Source organism: Quercus robur, chromosome 1, assembly GCF_932294415.1.
Source record: "Quercus robur chromosome 1, dhQueRobu3.1, whole genome shotgun sequence".
Taxonomy (NCBI): domain Eukaryota; kingdom Viridiplantae; phylum Streptophyta; class Magnoliopsida; order Fagales; family Fagaceae; genus Quercus; species Quercus robur.
This window is the reverse complement of record NC_065534.1, coordinates 1,676,825-1,695,703: the sequence shown is the minus strand read 5'-3', so window position 1 is coordinate 1,695,703 and position 18,879 is coordinate 1,676,825. Positions and strand designations below refer to the sequence as shown.

The window sequence follows — 18,879 nt, the reverse complement described above, 5'->3', positions numbered from 1 at the left end:
CAAACATTGAGTGTTTTTTTTTGGGGGGGGGGGGGGGGGGGGGCTTTCAAAGAAAAAAAAACAAAACATTTATTGAGATTTTGTAACTTTTATCTTTTGAGTCATCTATACATATACACTCTTCTTAACTGTATGTTTGGATGAACTTTTTTTTTTTTGGGAAAGAATGTTTGGATGAACTTATATCATCAGTTTATGTGACTTATTTTGTTTATTGCATAAAAGTGTAACTGTATTTCAAAAGAGACTATACACTAAAGAGTTTAATATTTCGTTTTTTACCGTCAAAAGAAGAAGAAGATTGATATTTTTCTTTCATGATTTGACTAATAAGGTGTTAGGTATATATCAATTTTAATAAAGTCCAAAGGAGAAATGTTAAAAACGAGTTTTATCATTTATGATGCTGCTGCATGCGGGTCCTACAAATGGATATCCCTAACATATTACAATTTATAAAACCATTAACACACAGAGAAGAGACACAAGTTGGCTTTTCAAAAAAAAAAAAAGAGACACAAGTTGGTGCTGATGCAATTAAGTCGAACCCCAGCTGAGTAAGGAAATGCTGAGACACTGAAATGGAAGCACAAAACAAAAGGGGCAATTCAGTCATCAGCAGGGAAGAAAATATGTAGTAAATTGAAACCAATGCATGATAGCATATCTTTGTAGCCAGAGATTTTTACAATTAAGTAAACAACTTTGCTGTCAAAAAGCCAAAATGGTAGTACCATTCCTGTTTACAAACGTCAAATACTCTCTCTAAATTTGAATATATCCCGGGGACAACGGCTATTAATACTTGACAGTCCCACACTCTCTCCAACCCAACAATGAGAGAAATTTATATATAAAATTAAACCAAAAATAAATAAAATAAGCAAGAAGAAAAACCCAAAGCTGCAGTGTTGGTTTACTAGTTTGTGTGAGTAAAAGGTGCGAAGTCCGAAAATTCAGAAAGTGAAATAAGAAATATTAGAAGGTTCCAGGAATCAAGGGTCAAGCTCATGTGTCTAGACCCATAAGATAAGGAAGTACTAAAGTGACAAAGTCATTTCTTTCTTCTGCTATTCTCTGAATTATCCAAAACCCCACTTCCTTTACACTCTATTCTGTGAGTTAGAGATCTCTTTGAGCAACTTATGGTCATCCATTTTCCACTACAACAACTACAATGATAGTTCCTTCGGAAGCTTGTGCAAGAGCAAGAGGAACAAGGCATGTTAGAGCTCCTACACCAACAACAACAACTAGTACTACTAGTAGTACAATTTTGCTGTTGTGGGTCATCTTAATTTTCACTCAAATAAGTTTTTGTTTGGCTGCTCATGAAGAATCTGGTAAGTTCATTAGGTCTCCGCCGAGGAAAGATCGTTTTTCTCAGACACCATTGTTTCATGCACCTTCAACTTCTGCAAGTAGTAGTAGTAGTACTACTCCAGGTCAAGCTGGTGCGGCCACCATTAATGGAGATTCAGACACAGTATATGGGGACGAGAAGAGAATAATTCATACGGGTCCAAATCCTCTTCACAACTAGTGAAAAAAAATGAAAAACCACTGGTGGGTTTTGCTTTTGCTTTTAATGCTACAGCCAAATTTAAAGTGGGGAAATGTTTGTAAGATCTTTCTGTTATCAGCTTTTTGTTCCTTTTTCAATTATTATTTGTATTAGAACGAGAGCATAGCTTTAGCCTTTTCAGTGCGAGTTTAATGACGTTATGGGCAGTGAAGAAATGGTGAGAAAGAACTGTTGAGAAAGGGGAAAAAAGCTGGACAATGAATAGGCTAGTGTTTAATGCTCTTGCTTCTTTTGCAGTCTTCTTTTTTTCTGTACCTTCTGTTAAAACTTGCTTGAATTTAATTGGTGTAGTTACTGTTTTTTTTTTTCTACTTTTCTAGTTTGTTTTGCCTGAATATTATCCGAGCACCTCACTAAACTTGGTAAAGTATTTGATTACCACTATGGAATGTCTTTTGGTCAATTATTTAAAGTTTTTTCAATTAAATTCAACTGTATGCATGGTTGTATTTTTTTTTGAGAAGAATATGCATATATGGTTGTATTTGATTTTGAATACATGATTGAATTTAATTGTTTTTGTAAAAAAAAATTATTTTTACCATATTAGTTAAAAGATGCTAGCATCACAAACATGCTATAGAAATTAAGATTAAATCTTTAAACACGTATGGGCATGTTTAATTAGGTGATTATATATGGTGGGGCATTTCATCGAGTTAAAGTTTCTTCCCTTACATGGTGACAATGAAATTCTTGCTACTGACTTGATAAACTTCACGCAATGCTAGGCTAGGCTAGGCAAACTCCTACATGTATTACCCTTCACTAAGAGAGTGCATGCCCAATGAAATTGGGTATCAGAAGTAACTAGCATTTGCATGCCATTTCCCATTTATTAGAAGTGAGAGGAGTGTACCCAAATATCTGGTCCTTTCTTTCTGGTTGTCTGTGTTATGCATTGGTATTAGCACCCAAAAAGGAAGACAAAAAGTGGAACATGGTAAAATTGAGGCATTATTATCCAAGAGAGTATTAAATTAGACTCTTTTTAGTCTTTCAAAACAAAAATTAGGCCTTTTTAGGTGTAGGTAAGAGTGCTGATGATTGAAAATTGATTTATTATCAACTTTATTAGGGAGTTCCGGCTGTCTGACTAATTTGACATATCCATGAAACATTTAATCTTGTTACATAATATAGCCGATTATTAATGTATAATAAAAATAATGTCGGTGGTAAATTGATGTAAAAATAAGTTTATTTTAAATTTAACTTCTCACTTTAACATATTATGAAAAAAGGAGGAGGAAAAATTGGTGTTTATGTTATTATTTTTAGTAAAAACACAAACAAACAAAAAAGAAAACAAAAGTTCTTGACCTTTTTTGATCAGATGAATCAGAGCATATAATATGGGAGAAACATGGTTGCTGTGGTCCTTGAGAGAGAGAGAGAGAGAGTTTGACACTGGCCAACTTTGTTTTAAAGTATTGGGCAATTTGGCTAGTTGTTGGACTCTGTTTTAATTGATTATTCCTAGAAGCTCCCATTCTATTTTTGACTTTTTTTTTATTACTAAAATTCTATTTTTGACTTGAAATGTGCCTAGCACTGAAGCTGCATTTAAGCTGCATTTGTGTTTTTTTGATGGATCCTATGATATTGTTCATAGATAAGTTAAAGTACAAAAATGCGTGAATAATATTCATAAACAGTATTTTATCTTTAAAAAAAATATTTTACTACAGTATTTTTAACAATAAATTTTCAATTTTCAAAGAATAAACAGTATTTAAACCGATCGGAAATCGCAAAACCATAAATTTTTCTTCACAGATAGAAGAGAGGATGCTTTGCCTGTACAACTCTCAAGGCCAACGCGGTTTCTTAAGATTTTTAGGACATTATTGTACGCCCAACATTTTTTTTAATGGGTTTTATATATAGCAGTCATTTCGGGCGCTTCCCATTTTTTGATACTTCAGCCACTTTCTCCCTTTAATTGACAATGCTGCCCCTGCCATTCTTTATTTGTTTTGTCACTTTATCTTTGTCTTTTTCATTTATTTTATTTTATGAGTTACTTAATGCTAAGTTGGATTTGTTTTGCCATCAGATTTTTTTGTTTAACTTTTAATATATTTTGTTTATATACAAATTTTAAATTATTCATTTTTTTTCACTTTTTTAAAGTATAAATATATTTTAATCCATTTTTAACAAAAAAAAAAGCTAAATAAATTAATTCGAAATGAACATACAATTGATGATATGATATATTCTCTCCCATATTTCATAAGTTGAATATGAAACTTTCGCTTACTTTTAAGATTAAATTAGCACAAGTAACTCTAGTTCTACATTTATTTACATTTCTACTCAGGAAAAAAATTGCATTTCAGTGCCATTTAATCTTTTTTTTTTTTCCTTGAATATATATTTAGTATGGGTTTGGACTTTGGATTTTTTTTGGGGGTAAAACTTAAATAGTTGCTTAGATGCATTACTTTTAAGTTTTATCCAAACTCAGACTTAGAAGTGGGACTGTTCAACAAATATTTTACTTCTTGTTTCAGTGCCACCTTCGGAAAAAACAAATTTCATACACTCAAGGTGAGATCCTTATATAAAAAACAACCTACAGAAACTTCCTTGGAATGAGTTTTGTCAACGAAACCCTAGAAAACCAGAAGAAATGGCTGGAGAGAGAGAGAGAGATCTTCCTATATAGTAGTAGTAATTAAGTTTTTGGTAAGTTCTAAAGATTCTGTTGAAGAGAACAAAAAACGAAGGCTTTTTTATTTTGCCCAAGGGAGTAGTATCTCCCCATGACATGAATGTTTGCTTGTGGCCATTATGGAGCATATAAATGCGTGCGTTAAAGAGGGTGTCATAACTCATAAGACTGCAACTACCTCATCTCTCTCTCTTTATCACTTCCTTTAATCTTTTGTTTATTGCTTCCACCCACCTCCTACTTTTGGTGCTTTGCAGCTAGCATTTTCTTTTCTTTTATTATTATTTGTCTTTAAAAAATAAAAAAAATTATCTTTCCCTTTTTTTTTTTTTTTTCATTATTTCGCCTATAAATTTAGGAACATAATATTTTTCACAATTATTAACATAACTGGTTAGAATTGGCATATAATAGAAACATTGTCAATAATAAATTAAAGTGAAAATAATGTTACTCCAATCATGACTGACCATGTCAATAGTTATATATATATATATATATATATATATATATATATATATAAATTGTGAAAAATATATGGTGTATGAGTGTATCTCTAACGTCACTTTATTATCACAGTTTCATGACTTCTACCGAAGCTCGATCCAATCAATTAAGGATTTAAGGTCCCACAATAATTTACAGGTTGGTTGTAAAGATATCATATTAATGTTAATCAATGAAAGTCGCATTCATACAGCTTGGTGATGGTCGATCTATCTGACGGTGGAATTATAGACTATAGTACGTAATTGGTTTCAAAGGGACTTGGTCCAAAATTCCAAATCCACTCTTTGGCAAATCTCTTAATTTTTAGGGGGGATAATGTTTTCATGGTATTAGTGAGAATTAGACTCGAAACCAAAGTTTGGTAAAGAAAGATAGATATATATATATATATATATATATATATATATATATATATATTATTATGCATGTGGGTTTAGGGATGCAATCAAGGTCAAAAGGAAACACGTAGTATTGACCAATGTGCTATCAAACAAAACAGGCTCTTGGGAATTGATTTATATATATAATTCGATCGAGAGAAATAGATTCAATTGACTGACCAAAACCATGTAGAGTTTGTTTGTTTATTTGTTTTTAATATACATGTTTGTTAATGTCAGAAAAGTCCTTCTGAGTTCTGATCAGATAGTAAATACAACAGTTCCAGAAGAGAAAAATAGGGATATATTGATCTGTTATTATGTGTAGTAGTATATATATCGCATAATATTTCTTGCACTATTTAAACCATCTATTGTTCTAATATAGTAGTATGAGATAAATTATACTGATGTTGATAATGACCTTTAATCAGTTTCTCCATTTATTCATTCATTGTAGAATTTTGGAGGTGGGGGTTATTCATTTATTTGGGGGCTTTGTGATATGGGAACAGCTATTTCTTAAGAAAGAAAAGTATGCATCACCTCCTAAAAAAAACAGGGCATACAGTTTGCCCTAATAATTCATATTCATGGTAGAATTCTTTATAAGAAAACATCATTCCATAAACCAAAGAATATATTTCATTCCCTTTAAACATGTATAATATTTTATTAACAAAAGTTAGCACTGATTGCATTAACCTATCATTCCAAAGAGGAAGAGAGATATTATAATCTACCCTATTTATTCATACCTACTAAGTTTTCCTCTAAGAAAAAAAAATAGTAATCAATAAATAATCTGATGATGTCTCTTAACTAAGACAAATTTTTTTAGTCTTTTATATTTTTTAGCTCTCTCTCTTTCTCTCATCAATCAAAAGTTCAAAGAAAACCTATTTACTTCTTTGTGTAACAAATACTTTTTTTCCTTTTTAGGGTGCATATTGCGCTAATTAAAGTAGGAGACTAGAGTTTTCTTGTGATCGCTCATATAACCATATTGATCTAGTAAAAACCTGATGTAGTACTTAGAACATACCATATGGAGCATCTTTGCATTTTAAGGTCTTGTTTGTGTCAACATAAAATGTTTTTTTTCTTTTTTTTTGAAAATATTTTGTATTCTTTGGTGTTTGGTATTACTAAAAATGTTAATTAGTAAATGGGTAACATTTTCCATGGTCAACAAACATTATACCCAAGATTAGGTTTCGAGTCACTTCTAGTAGACTTTTGTTATTGTTACACTATTTAATATTTTTTTATTATATATATTTTGTCTTTTGGTAAATTCGCTATTAGATTATTCATATTGTCTACTTATATATATTAATGCTTGTAAAATATTACAATAAAAAGAGGTTAATGATTATTTTTTTCATTTTTTTTAAAAATTATATATGTAGGGACACGATTATTTAACGGCCCTGGAATGACGTTGGGCTCGTACACAAAAGATCCCTCACAATACGATTTGTAGAGAATGGGCTTAAAAGGCTTGGCTTTGATCACAGGGCGATGGTCCGGTCATGATTTTAGGGGGGTTCATGTGGAAAAGGGTTCGGCCTGAACATCCACGCCCTACAGTGTTGTAGCCTGAGGGGTTGGACTCCTCGGACTTAGTCCGAGGAGCATTAGGTTCTTCCCCCCCCCCCCCCTTTTTCCTTGGCTTTCGTTTCCTTTTATACTCGTATTCCTCCCTCTCTTTAGGGTCCACGTGTGAGATTTACCTTCGGGGCAGAGGACTTGTCCTATCAGCCCATACCTCCAGTGGTTGGGAGTAGACGTAAAGGTTTGAATAGCATGGTCAAGAATAGGGGCTTGTCAGGCACAAAGTTCTCTACTACAATATTGACAGCCTTTTCACTTATCCTATCTGTGCATTAAACTCATCCTTGACAATAGGTCTCCTTAGATCAGGCCCTGGGCCTTGATATAGAGCAGGCCTGGGCCATGAATTTTCTGGCCCACAATAACCCCTCAAAATCCTGCTGCCCGACTTTTAGTTGGGGAGGAGGGTTTTGGTGACTTTGGGCCCACATCACGGCTCGTTCAAGTTCTGCACTCCAATCATGCTTTTGTTTTTACATTCACATGGGAGGCGTGCCAAATCAAGAGTCATCCCTTCGTTCGCGAGCACTCTGAAGTTTCAACAATCGAAGCGCGCCTTCCCGAGGATCTTGAGATCCTACGGTTGTGGATGGTGTGGGAAATTGAGCCAGAGCTGCCTTGTCTGCAGTGCGTCTTGGGAATTTGCTCAAATGAAATTACTTGACACCTCCTTACCCTCTATATAAGTAGGACAGGTGGTTGCTCTCCTGGCATATAAACCTTTCTGCTCTCTTCAGAATCATAACCCTTTGTCCATACCCAGTTCCCTCCTCCGGTGTCATCTTCCCTTTGCGCCATATGCCTGAGGCTTGGGTGGAGGTGGAGGAACTTCACCCGCCACAGAGGCACCGGACCCTTCCAAGACGTAAAGTGATGTGGCTTGGACATGGGAGGGACGGTACCCTCCCCTCTTTTAGTCAAAATCTGAAGCAGGTTCTGGCCACGCCAGATTTTTGGTGTGTCAGAAGGAAGATTTTCCGCCATCAGCGTCGTCTGCCTTGTAGCAAGCAAATTTTGGTGTAGGCTCCTCAACTTCCGGTTCCCGGCACCTTCTCTTCAACGGTGTGGGCCTCAAGTTGGGTTCCCTGCACCTTTTCTTCAGCTGCGCTAGCCTGAAGCTGGGCGCTCTCTGCACATTTTCTTCAACGGTGTAGGCCCCACGTTGGGTTCTTTTGCTGCCTGAGTTATGGGCATGTAAAAGTGTTGAGGAAGAACAGAGTCTTGAAGCAGTAGCCAACCTCTCCTCTATACTACCTCCTCGGCTTTATCTTACTCTCTTGTATCTTTCTTTTCAATTATGTAGTTAGCTTCAGTATCAGCTGATTCCAGTTTCTCATTGTACACTGTACTATTTCTTTGTTTTAATAAAAGGAAAATTTATTTACTTGTTTTGAATATTTTTCTTTTTTTGCAACACTACTTTGTGAATGGGTGTGCTCCATGTGTGTTTTTCTTCAAAGATACTTAGAGCAGGAGACCTTGAAACATAATCCAACTAATTTGAATTTACCGACATTACCAGGCATAATAACGATAATTCACAGTAAATTAAATTTAGGAAACTAACCGAGATAACGGCCGCATATTCTGTAATAAGTGCGAGGAGACCATCCGAAAACGATAAACTCTAAATAATTCGTCCGAGGGGGTGACCGAGCAGTAAGGGACTCCGATTGTGTTTTTGGTAACATATTGCTCTATATTACACCAATCCCTTTGGTACTGAGGATCCGAGAGCAGACTTGAGAGTCCAGGCAGTTTAGGAATTAACCCAATTGTTAATGGAGAGTTCTCCTCAGATAGATTCTAAGGTCCATGTAGTTTTTCTTTTAAGTCGTTGGTTTCCCCATAGGCTCGAGTCCGAGGACCATGCAAGGCCTTGGTTCTGTCCAAAACTTATAGTTTTTTCTTTATGTACTTGGTTTCCCCATAGGCTTGAGTCCGAGGACCATGCAAGGCCTTGGTTCTGTCCAAAACTTATAGTTTTTTCTTTGTGTACTTGGTTTCCCCATAGGCTTGAATCCGAGGACCATGTAAGGCCTTGGTTCTGTCCAAAACTTATAGTTTTTTCTTTGTGTACTTGGTTTCCCCATAGGCTTGAGTCCGAGGACCATGCAAGGCCTTGGTTCTGTCCAAAACTTATAGTTTTTTCTTTGTGTACTTGGTTTCCCCATAGGCTTGAGTCCGAGGACCATGCAAGGCCTTGGTTCTGTCCAAAACTTATAGTTTTTTCTTTGTGTACTTGGTTTCCCCATAGACTTGAGTCCGAGGACCATGCAAGGCCTTGGTTCTGTCCAAAACTTATAGTTTTTTCTTTGTGTACTTAGTTTCCCCATAGGCTTGAGTCCGAGGACCATGCAAGGCCTTGGTTCTGTCCAAAACTTATAGTTTTTTCTTTGTGTACTTGGTTTCCCCATAGGCTTGAGTCCGAGGACCATGCAAGGCCTTGGTTCTGTCCAAAACTTATAGTTTTGTACTTAGTTGCTTTTTCGAAGGTCAGCCCCTTGACCATGGCGGGGAGAGTTGGCTTGAGGTCGAAAGCCCCTAGAACTGCCCGCGCCGTTGGTGATGCAGGGCGTAGCCCCTGGCAGCAGTTTATGTCGGAACAACAACTGCATGTCGCCGGAGATGGGGGAAAACCCGCGAATCTCTGCTTGCTAGAGAGTTGACTCAAACGCCATCTGCGCCAACGCGCAAGCCTTCCCACAGACGGCGCCAATTGTAGGGACACGATTATTTAACGGTCCTGGAATGACGTTGGGCTCGTACACAAAAGATCCCTCACAATACGATTTGTAGAGAATGGGCTTAAAAGGCTTGGTTTTGATCACGGGGCGATGGTCCGGTCATGATTTTAGGGGGGCTCATGTGGAAAAGGGTTCGGCCTAAACATCCACGCCCTACAGCGTTGTAGCCTGAGGGGTTGGACTCCTCGGACTTAGTCCGAGGAGCATTAGGTTCTTCCCCCCCCCCCCCCCCCCTTTTCCTTGGCTTTCGTTTCCTTTTATACTCGTATTCCTCCCTCTCTTTAGGGTCCACGTGTGAGCTTTACCTTCGGGGCAGAGGACTTGTCCTATCAGCCCATACCTCCAGTGGTTGGGAGTAGACGTAAAGGTTTGAATAGCATGGTCAAGAATAGGGGCTTGTCAGGCACAGAGTTCTCTACTACAGTATTGGCAGCCTTTTCACTTATCCTATCCATGCATTAAACTCATCCTTGACAATAGGTCTCCTCAGATCAGGCCCTGGGCCTTGATATAGAGCGAGCCTGGGCCATGAATTTTCTGGCCCACAATATACAAAAGCATGAGTTATAAATTGGATTGTAAGTGATATCTGATTAACACAGAATTTTAGTATGTGTTAAGAATAATGAAAACATTTAATTTAACAATGAAATTCTCAAAAATTAATCTGATAAAAAGTTATTGTAAAAAATAAACAAAGAATTTTTTTTTTTTTTTTTTTTTAAGTTAACAAAGAACTATATTAAGGTATGTATAATTTGATCTTGACTCGAATATATATATATATATATATATATACACATTTAGATTGACACTGCTAAAGCTTTATATATCACCTGGCAATGTACATATATGCTGATCCAATATTTTGTTAATGACCTAAGGGGAATAGGCACACTACTAGATCAGCCCCTCTGCCAATGTATACATGCTAAACTAGTTTAAATAAATAAAACTAGCCTGATTGCGTGTGTAATCAATCCTAAAGTCAAAAGGTAGTTTTTGGTGGTTCTTTGTGGCTTGTGAGTTGTGACAAAGTAATTGTGAGAGACTTCAAGATCTGTGCCTTAACCGTAGTCAAACTCAAACCTGTCAAGATCCAAGTCCATGTTCAAACTCTTTTTTTTTTTTTTTAATAAACATGTTCAAACTATATCTATATAACGAAAAAGTCTATTTTCAACCAAAGAAAATGGAACATGACATCTTTGTTGGTAACAAAAATATTTGCAATAGGTCAACAAGAGTAGAAAGCTACATGATGCCAGATCTAGAGGAAAAAGCTGATCTCATAGATTCCAGTTAATTCAACCAACCCTAATTTATTATGCATTGTCCAATCCAAGAAGCAGAGGCTGCATAAATGCCCAACAAAAAAAGAAAAAAGAAAAAAGAAAAGAGAGAGAGAGGTTAAGGACAGTGCATAAGTTTTTATTTTTATTTTTTTTATAGAAATAGAGAAATAAATTCTAACACAAAAACACATTACAACATCACTCAAAAATCAAGATGTGTATATATATCTGATCAAATAAGAATGGATTTTTCTTCCACATCCAACAGTGTCCACGTAGTTTCACATTAGGTTCATGCTCTTTACACAATGTGTAAAATATAGAAATCTAGTATAAAAATGTAGAAATTGTGTGAAACATTTCGCCTCCGAGAATATTAAAGTATGAAACAATAATTAGCCATTGGAAATTAATTACTTAACTGATAAAAAGTGGATGGACTGGGATCAAGATTCATATAGTTCTTGTAAAATGTTCAAATCCAGAGTCCAGACTCACAGTGAAGTATTCTTAGTTTCTTACAGTCAAACATAAAAGCAGCCCTTTCCAGATTACAAATGCCTTCACAACCATCATGCTAGGAAACCTTAGAGGAGACTACTAAACTAGTATGCCAAAATAGCTCAGACAAGGGGCAATGGTACTCTAGGAGATGTGTCTTCGAGACTCCGATTCTGCTTTCCGTCTAGGTATGAATGTTGAGTGAGTAAACAGCAGTCCATGCTAGATAACCCACAAACAAAGAAGAACTGCTCTGACTTGGAACATATTGTACCAAAAAGCTTAGATAGTCCAAACATTTTAAAGTTTGTCCATACTATATGGATATACCATTATGAACTCGTAGTTTCAATTCATAAAGCCTTTGTACAACATCATACAGGCAGATGACTAGTGGGTACTCATATTTCAATTCTCCAAACATGAATAAGTATTTCCATGTTGAAATACTTATTACGCGCCTATGATGGAACCTGCGGAGATATAGGTCATGTGATGCAATACTGGGGAACAAAAGAAGAAAAGAAACCAAACATGCTTAGCAAATAAAAACTATAATGACAACAATAATCAAGCTTTATTCCCAAATTTTTGGGTTAGTTGTGAATCCTCAACAAATTAATTAAAGTTGGCCACATATTTTATCCGAAATCATACTCTTTGTTACTTCCTTAAGTGACGTGTAATTTTTTACTATTTCTATTAATGATATATTTTGTCTTCTACTATCTTTTTTCATTCTCTCAATTTAAATGAACTCACTATTTTTCACTAATACATTAATCGTTCTCTAAACATGATCAAATCATCTCAAACGACTTTTTTTCATCTTTTGTCTTCTACTTATCTTTTCGTATATTTCCACTTATCCATCGTAACATTCTTCTTTTTAATGAAAGAAAAAGTCATAACATTCTCATCTCAACTACATTCATTTTATAAATACATTGCTTCTTAACAGCCCAAGTAGAATTCCATACTTGGTGCCTTCATCTCCCAAGTAAAAATTAAACATTCATTTGACTTATGTTCTTCAATGATCTAAAAGAAGCCTCAAAAACTAGAAATCTAAAATCTCAAAATCAGCTTGTACAAATTATCAAAGAGTATACTAATTTGATTGCACTAACAGAAAACATCCCCCGCCCCTTCTCTGGGGTCAACAAAGACCAGATATAGCAAGCAAATAAGGAACACGAAGAAGAAGCAGAGCTGCATAACTGAATGGAATCTAATTGTTTATTTCACTTTAATCTCAAAATAAATAACCTGTCCAATCCAAGAATATTTTCCCACTTGGGATACAGTAAAAAACATAGGTTTCTCTGTTTCTTTGGAGCAGATCAATTCCAATATAGCAGCAGTAGGTCGTTTGTACTCACGAGAAACTTTTGATCCTGGGAAGTAATGATGCATCACAGCTACAAAACAAATTGCTGTACATCCCATAAAACAGAAAATTAAAATAGTAAAATTTGGAGACTGTTTAAGACATTGAATTCATGAATTAGCTACCCAAATGTTCAGCTCCAAAGCATGCCCCTTCTTTTCAGGAAATAATATATATAGTGTACAATAGCATATTCTACCTGATTATGATCCATTAGATATATGCTCTTTATGTTGACACCGGTTCCCACTTTTAATCACTTCAACACTTGATGAAGGATTCATTTTGGGCTTGGGTCTTGCAATATCAAAAGAAGAGTATCTCTGATTGGATTGGATCGTTTGTCCAGCTTACCTCAATGCTGCTCATCATCTCAGATGGGACTCCAGTTCCCGAGCTAGCCTTGAGCCATATCAAGTATTGATGATGTGCTGATCTGTGTTCCTCTCCAACCAGTTTTGCGATCTCAAACTATATCTTTTGGTCTTTAACAAGGATCAGAGTGATTATAATGTCTTGATATCACCAAAAGTCTTTGCATGAACAAACGCCATTCCTAAAATGATGAAAACGGATCTTATCTCTCATGATAATCTCCCTCATTGTAATTTTGGAGACAAATTTAGAGAAATTATGGCAGTCATCACAAGTCCTCAAATTCTTCATCACCCTAATGGGATATTCAGGTCTTACATTGATAAGACCAAATGCAATAGCAAGTTTTTCACTGTGAGTGCTAATCGTGACTTCCTTTTCCTCTGTTTCCACATCATGGAACACAGAACTGGTTTTGGGAATGTAGCCTATACTTATTATCTGTTTAAGTAAAACCTCCAACTTCTCGTATATATAGGCTGACTGTGGGTGTGATCTGTCTCCCCCATAGAAAAAATGAACTTCACTATTGAATTCAACTGAGCTATAACCAGCTACTTTTTTAACACCTTTCTTTCTCATTTTTAGTCTCACCTTATCAACAAAATCCCATCTCCCAACTGCTGCATACATGTTAGACATTATAACATGATATGACGCAATATCAGGAGCTACTTCAAAGAGCAAGTCTGCTACTTGCTGCCCCAATTTGACATCATGATGAATTGCACAAGCGCCCAACAAAGCCCCCCAAACCCCTGCATCCGGCTCTATGGGCATACTTTTAATGAAGTTATAAGCCTCCTCAAGATGTCCTGACCGGCCAAGAAGATCAACCATACAAGCATAGTGTTCTTTTCTAGGTTGACTATTCTTATGACCTGATTGAGCCATATGGTTGAAATACGCCCAGCCTTCATTTACTAGCCCTGCATGGCTACATGCTGATAGCACCCCTAAATAGGTAACATAGTTTGGTTGCACTCCCTCATTCTTCATCCTTGAGAACAAAGCCAATGCCTTTTCAGTTTCCCCATTGATCGCATACCCTAAAATCATTGTACTCCATGAAATAACATTCCTTTGAAGCATTTTATTAAACAAGGTCCTTGCCATGTCAGTGTTACCACATTTAACATACATATCAAGCCGTGCATTTTCAACAATGATATTACAATCAATCCCCTTTTTTCTTGCCACTCCATATGTTTCCTCCCCAATCTCCAAACAACCTAATTGACCACACGCTGAAAGAGCACTCACAATTGTCACTGCATCAGGCTTAATTCCAGCCAAACTCATTTGATGAAACAACCCAAGAGCCTTACTGGCAAGTCCATTTTGCACGCACACTGCAATCAACGCATTCCATGCCACTACATCCCTCTCTACCATACTCCCAAACAAAAATTCAGCCAAACCCATCTCCCCAAATTTCACGTACATTATCATCAACTCAGTCCTCACCATAGAAACAAACTCCAATCCATATTTCATCACATGGACATGGACTGCCCCACCGGTCCATAATTCAGGCAATTGGGCACATGCCTTGACCACAAATGGATACGTAAAGGAGTCTGGACGAACACCAATAAGGTGCATTTGCCTATAAACCGAAGCAGCTTCAATGGGAAGCTCATTTTTCACATACCCTTTAATGAGAGTGTTCCATAAGAAAGTTCGTGGCTTGTGCATTTCGTCGAACAGTTGGCGAGCGTATGACATATGACCCAAGAGTGTAAGGTTTGTGAGCAGATGGGTGATGAGTCTGTTCTTGATTGATAGACCTGTAGTGAGGAGGAGAGCATGGATTTGTTTGAGCTGGTATGTGCTGGAAGAACATGACTTTAAGAGGGTTGTAAAGGCTTGTATTGGTGGGATGGAGGATTTTTGGGTGTGAGAAAGAGAGTAGAATTTGGAGGGATGAGTTTTGAATAACATTGGTTATATATAATACAACACAACACAGAAAGACAGCCAACAGAAACAGAGTGAAAACAACTACAAGTTTGTAATAAAAGTCTGATGCCTCTTTTAGGACATGCATGAAGATTAAGCATAAGCAAGGAATTTGATAAGAAAAAAAAAAACCAGAATAAGGACAATCAATAAGGCCCTTAAAGCCCAGTCTTGATTTGTTTTATCAAGGCCTGCATTGGGTTTAAATTTGGGCCTCAATACTAATGGAGTCTTTATCACAGCCTTGATCAAGGCCCGACCAAAACCACGGACCCACGCCTACCGAATACATCTACAGTGTTTGGAAAAAACACTTTTTCTTTGGTCCACTTCTAATGATTCATGATCATATCTATTTATCAAAAAACAAAGTTTGAAACTCTTCAAACTTCTCATATATTTCTTTTTTAGGTGTAAATTTTGAAAATTTAACCGTTGAATTTTATGTTTTTTATGTTCTTAACATATGTATCAAATTTCGTTCAAATTGGATGTTATTTACTATTTAATCAATTAACTTATTTTTTATATACAACTTTAGATCACAAAAACTTGAAATTATAACATTTATTTGATGATATAGTTGTAGGGACACAATTATTCAGCGACCCAAGAATGACATTGGGCTCGTATGTAAAAGGCCCAAACAATATAATTCATAGAGAGCGGGCTAGAAAGGCTGGACCTTGGTCGTTGGGCGGCGGTTTAGTCGTGATTTTCATGGAAGCTCATACGAAGGTAGGTTTGGCCAGAATAGCTAGGCTTCACATCGGTGTAGCTCGGAGGGTTTGAGTTGAGCATCACATTCTTCCCATTCTTCTTTTTGTAGGATCTTTTTTCCTCTCCCCTTCTCCCCTGGCTCTCTTCCCCTTTTATACCAGTGTTTACTTCCCGTTTTTCGTCTACGTGTCAGTTTTGTCTTTTAGGGGTATTGACTCGTCCTATCAATCCATACGTCAGAGTGGTTGGGGGTGGTTGGGAAAAGTTAAATAGCATGGTCTGGAGTATGGGCTTGTCAGACGCAGGGCTTCACATTACGGTGTTGGCAGCTTTCTCCCTTGTACTGCTCTTGTACTGAGTTTGTCATTTTCTTCAGGCGTTTTGTGAGGTGTTGAGTGTGAGATCGTATTCGGCCACATCCTTGGGCCTTTGAGGGGCTTTCATTATACGTCCTCGGCAGTAGGGCTCCTCGGCCTGGGCTTTGGGCCCTGAATACAAAGTGGGCTGGGACCTCAAATTTCGGGACCCACAATAGCCCCTCAAAATCCTACTACCCGGCCTTGTTGTTGGGGAGGAGGGTTTTGGTAATGTTAGGCCCAAACCATGACTTGCCCAGCTCAACATTTCTTTAATGCTGGGGTTTCTTCGTTTGCATGGGGGACGCGCCAAATTGTGAGACATCCCTCTAGATTTTCTCACGCGACGCCTTTGACGTTTCAGTGTTTGAGGCGTGCCATTAATATGTCTCCTTCACGAGGCTATCCAAACTTTATGGTTGCAGGCGGCGCTAGGAGCTGAGCAAAGACTGTCTCGTCCGTAGCATTTCTTGGGAACATGCGTAGATTAAATGCCACCGGTTTGCCCTCTGTATAAGTAGGATAGGGGGTTACTCCTCCTACATATAAACCCTTCGGCCCCATCCCAATTCATAATCCTTCCGCCATACTCACAATCTCCATCTCCAGTGCCATCCACCTTTAGAGTAATATGTTTGAGGCATGGGTGGGGATGAAGGATCTATACCCGCTTCAGAGGCACCGAATCCTTCCAAGACTCAAGGTGTTGCGGTCTGGACAGGGAAGACATAGACTCAAGATGATCTTTCGCTCTGATAAGGTGGGGATGGTATCTCTGCCTCTTTCAGTCAAAATCCGAAGCAGGCACTGGTCACATCAGATTCTTGGTGCGTTAGAAGTAAGGTTTTCCGCCATCAGCGCCGTCTGCTTTATCGCAGGCGTGGCTAACATGGAGGCTCATCAACTTCCAGCTCCCTGCACCTTTTCTTCAACGGTGCCAGCCTCAAGTTGGGCTCTCTGCACCTTTTCTTCAACGGTGCTAGCCCCAAGTTGGGTTCTTTTGCTGCCTGAGTTATAGGCATGTAAAAGTATTGAGGAATGGTCTCCTTAGACAACATTTTGGAACGGCAGCATCCTTCTTCTCTGCACCTCTTCTTCGGCTTTTTCTTCACTCTCTTGTATCTTTTCTTTCCGCTTATGTAGTTAGCTTTTAGTATAAGCTTATTCAAGCTTTTTCATTGTACGTTGTACTATTTCTTTGTACTAATAAAAGATGAATTTGTTTCCCTCAAAATACTTTTCTTTTCTGCGGCAATTACTTTGTGAATGGATATGCTACATGTGTATTTTCCTTTAATAATACTTAGGACAGGAAGCCTTGTAACAAAAAGCCATCAATTTGAACCTATTGAAACTATCAAATATAATAATATCAATCAATAGCAGATTAAACTTATGAGACTAACCGAGGTAACATCTGAGTGTACCGTGACGCGTGTGAGGCAGTTGCCTGAGAATGAGAAACCCAAAATAAACCATCCGAGACGGTTGTCGAGTAGTGTGGAATTTTGGCCGTGTTTTCGATAACACCTGGCCTCTGGTCCGAGAACCGAGGTATGATTGTACCGGATTGTGTCCAAAACTTGTATTTTTTCATTTTAAGTAGTTGGTTTCCCCATAGGCTTGAGTCTGAGGACCATACAAGGCCTTGGTTCCCATTCTTCTTTTTGTAGGATCTTTTTTCCTCTCCCCTTCTCCCTGGCTCTCTTCCCCTTTTATACCAGTGTTTACTTCTCGTTTTTCGTCTACGTGTCAGTTTTGCCTTTTTGGGGTATTGACTCGTCCTATCAATCCATAAGTCAGAGTGGTTGGGGATGGTTGGGAAAAGTTAAATAGCATGGTCTGGAGTATGGGCTTGTCAGACGCAGGGCTCCACATTACGGTGTTGGCAGCTTTCTCCTTTGTACTGCTCTTGTACTGAGTTTGTCATTTTCTTCAGGCGTTTTGTGAGGTGTTGAGCGTGAGATCATCTTCGGCCACATCCTTGGGCCTTTGAGGGGCTTTCATCATACGTTCTCGGCAGTAGGGCTCCTCGGCCTGGGCTTTGGGCCCTGAATACAAAGTGGGCTGGGACCTCAGATTTCGGGCCCCACAATAGCAATTGATTTTTGATCTTCTTGAAATTTTGTAAGCATTAAGAATGTAATAAGAACATGCAATCTAACGGTTAGATTTTTAAAATTCACACTCAATATAAAAATATAAGATGAGTTTGTAGGGTTTCTCTCCAAACTAGTTTGGAGAGAAATTATCAATTTCTACAAAAAAAAAAAAAAAAAAAAAATTCACATTTTTGTTTCACAGGTTCAAATCTCACACATTTGTTTAAATAAAATGCTAAATGTAGTAATGTACTACAAGTTTTATTATTAAAAAACTTATAAATTAATGTGGTAAGAATGTATTGATGACATTTAAACAAGATAATAAATGAATGTTTGATCTTGTGTGTGTGTGTATGATTAGTGACATAGTATTATTTTGTAAGATTCAATAATGTAATAAAATTTGAAATATCATTTTTTTTTTAATTTATAGATTTTATGATTAAAAGAAAAGAAAAACTTATGGGAAAAAAGAGAGGTGCAAGAGGCTTGAAGATGGTACCCAGACCACTTGCAGTGAGACTGAGGCAGTAGACTCGATTATTATTTTACAGTTGAGAATGTGTAGTAATGTCGGTTGGGGCAAAGACGGGCCAAGTTCAGGATCGCTTTCTGTGTAGTGGGCTAGATATCAAGCACCATACACAGTTCATCTC

The 18,879-nt window shown here is 37.3% G+C and overlaps 2 protein-coding genes across 3 annotated transcripts; one reads left to right on the top strand and one right to left on the bottom strand.

The window, feature by feature from the left end:
- The first annotated feature begins 1,177 nt into the window (after positions 1-1,177).
- LOC126692452 (CLAVATA3/ESR (CLE)-related protein 16) lies at positions 1,178-1,543 on the top strand. Its single transcript, XM_050388066.1, has one exon. The coding sequence runs from the start codon at positions 1,178-1,180 to the stop codon at positions 1,541-1,543; it is 366 nt and encodes a 121-aa protein (XP_050244023.1).
- A 10,868-nt stretch (positions 1,544-12,411) lies between these two features.
- LOC126715089 (pentatricopeptide repeat-containing protein At2g01510, mitochondrial) lies at positions 12,412-15,167 on the bottom strand. Of its 2 annotated transcripts, none has more exons than XM_050415527.1 (2): positions 12,905-15,167; positions 12,412-12,751 (listed from the first exon to the last, which is right to left on the bottom strand). In XM_050415527.1, the coding sequence occupies exon 1, from the start codon at positions 15,022-15,024 to the stop codon at positions 13,228-13,230; it is 1,797 nt and encodes a 598-aa protein (XP_050271484.1). In that variant the 5' UTR covers positions 15,025-15,167; the 3' UTR covers positions 12,412-12,751; positions 12,905-13,227. The 2 variants fall into 2 exon arrangements, with proteins under 2 accessions (XP_050271484.1, XP_050271492.1); XM_050415535.1 differs by having other exon boundaries at positions 13,060-15,167.
- Positions 15,168-18,879: the final 3,712 nt, after the last annotated feature.

What these genes read in the sequence shown, in the direction of transcription:
- LOC126692452 (XM_050388066.1), top strand. Translation starts at nt 1,178, where the DNA reads ATGATAGTTCCTTCGGAAGCTTGTGCAAGAGCAAGAGGAACAAGGCAT.
- LOC126715089 (XM_050415527.1), bottom strand. Translation starts at nt 15,024, where the DNA reads ATGTTATTCAAAACTCATCCCTCCAAATTCTACTCTCTTTCTCACACC.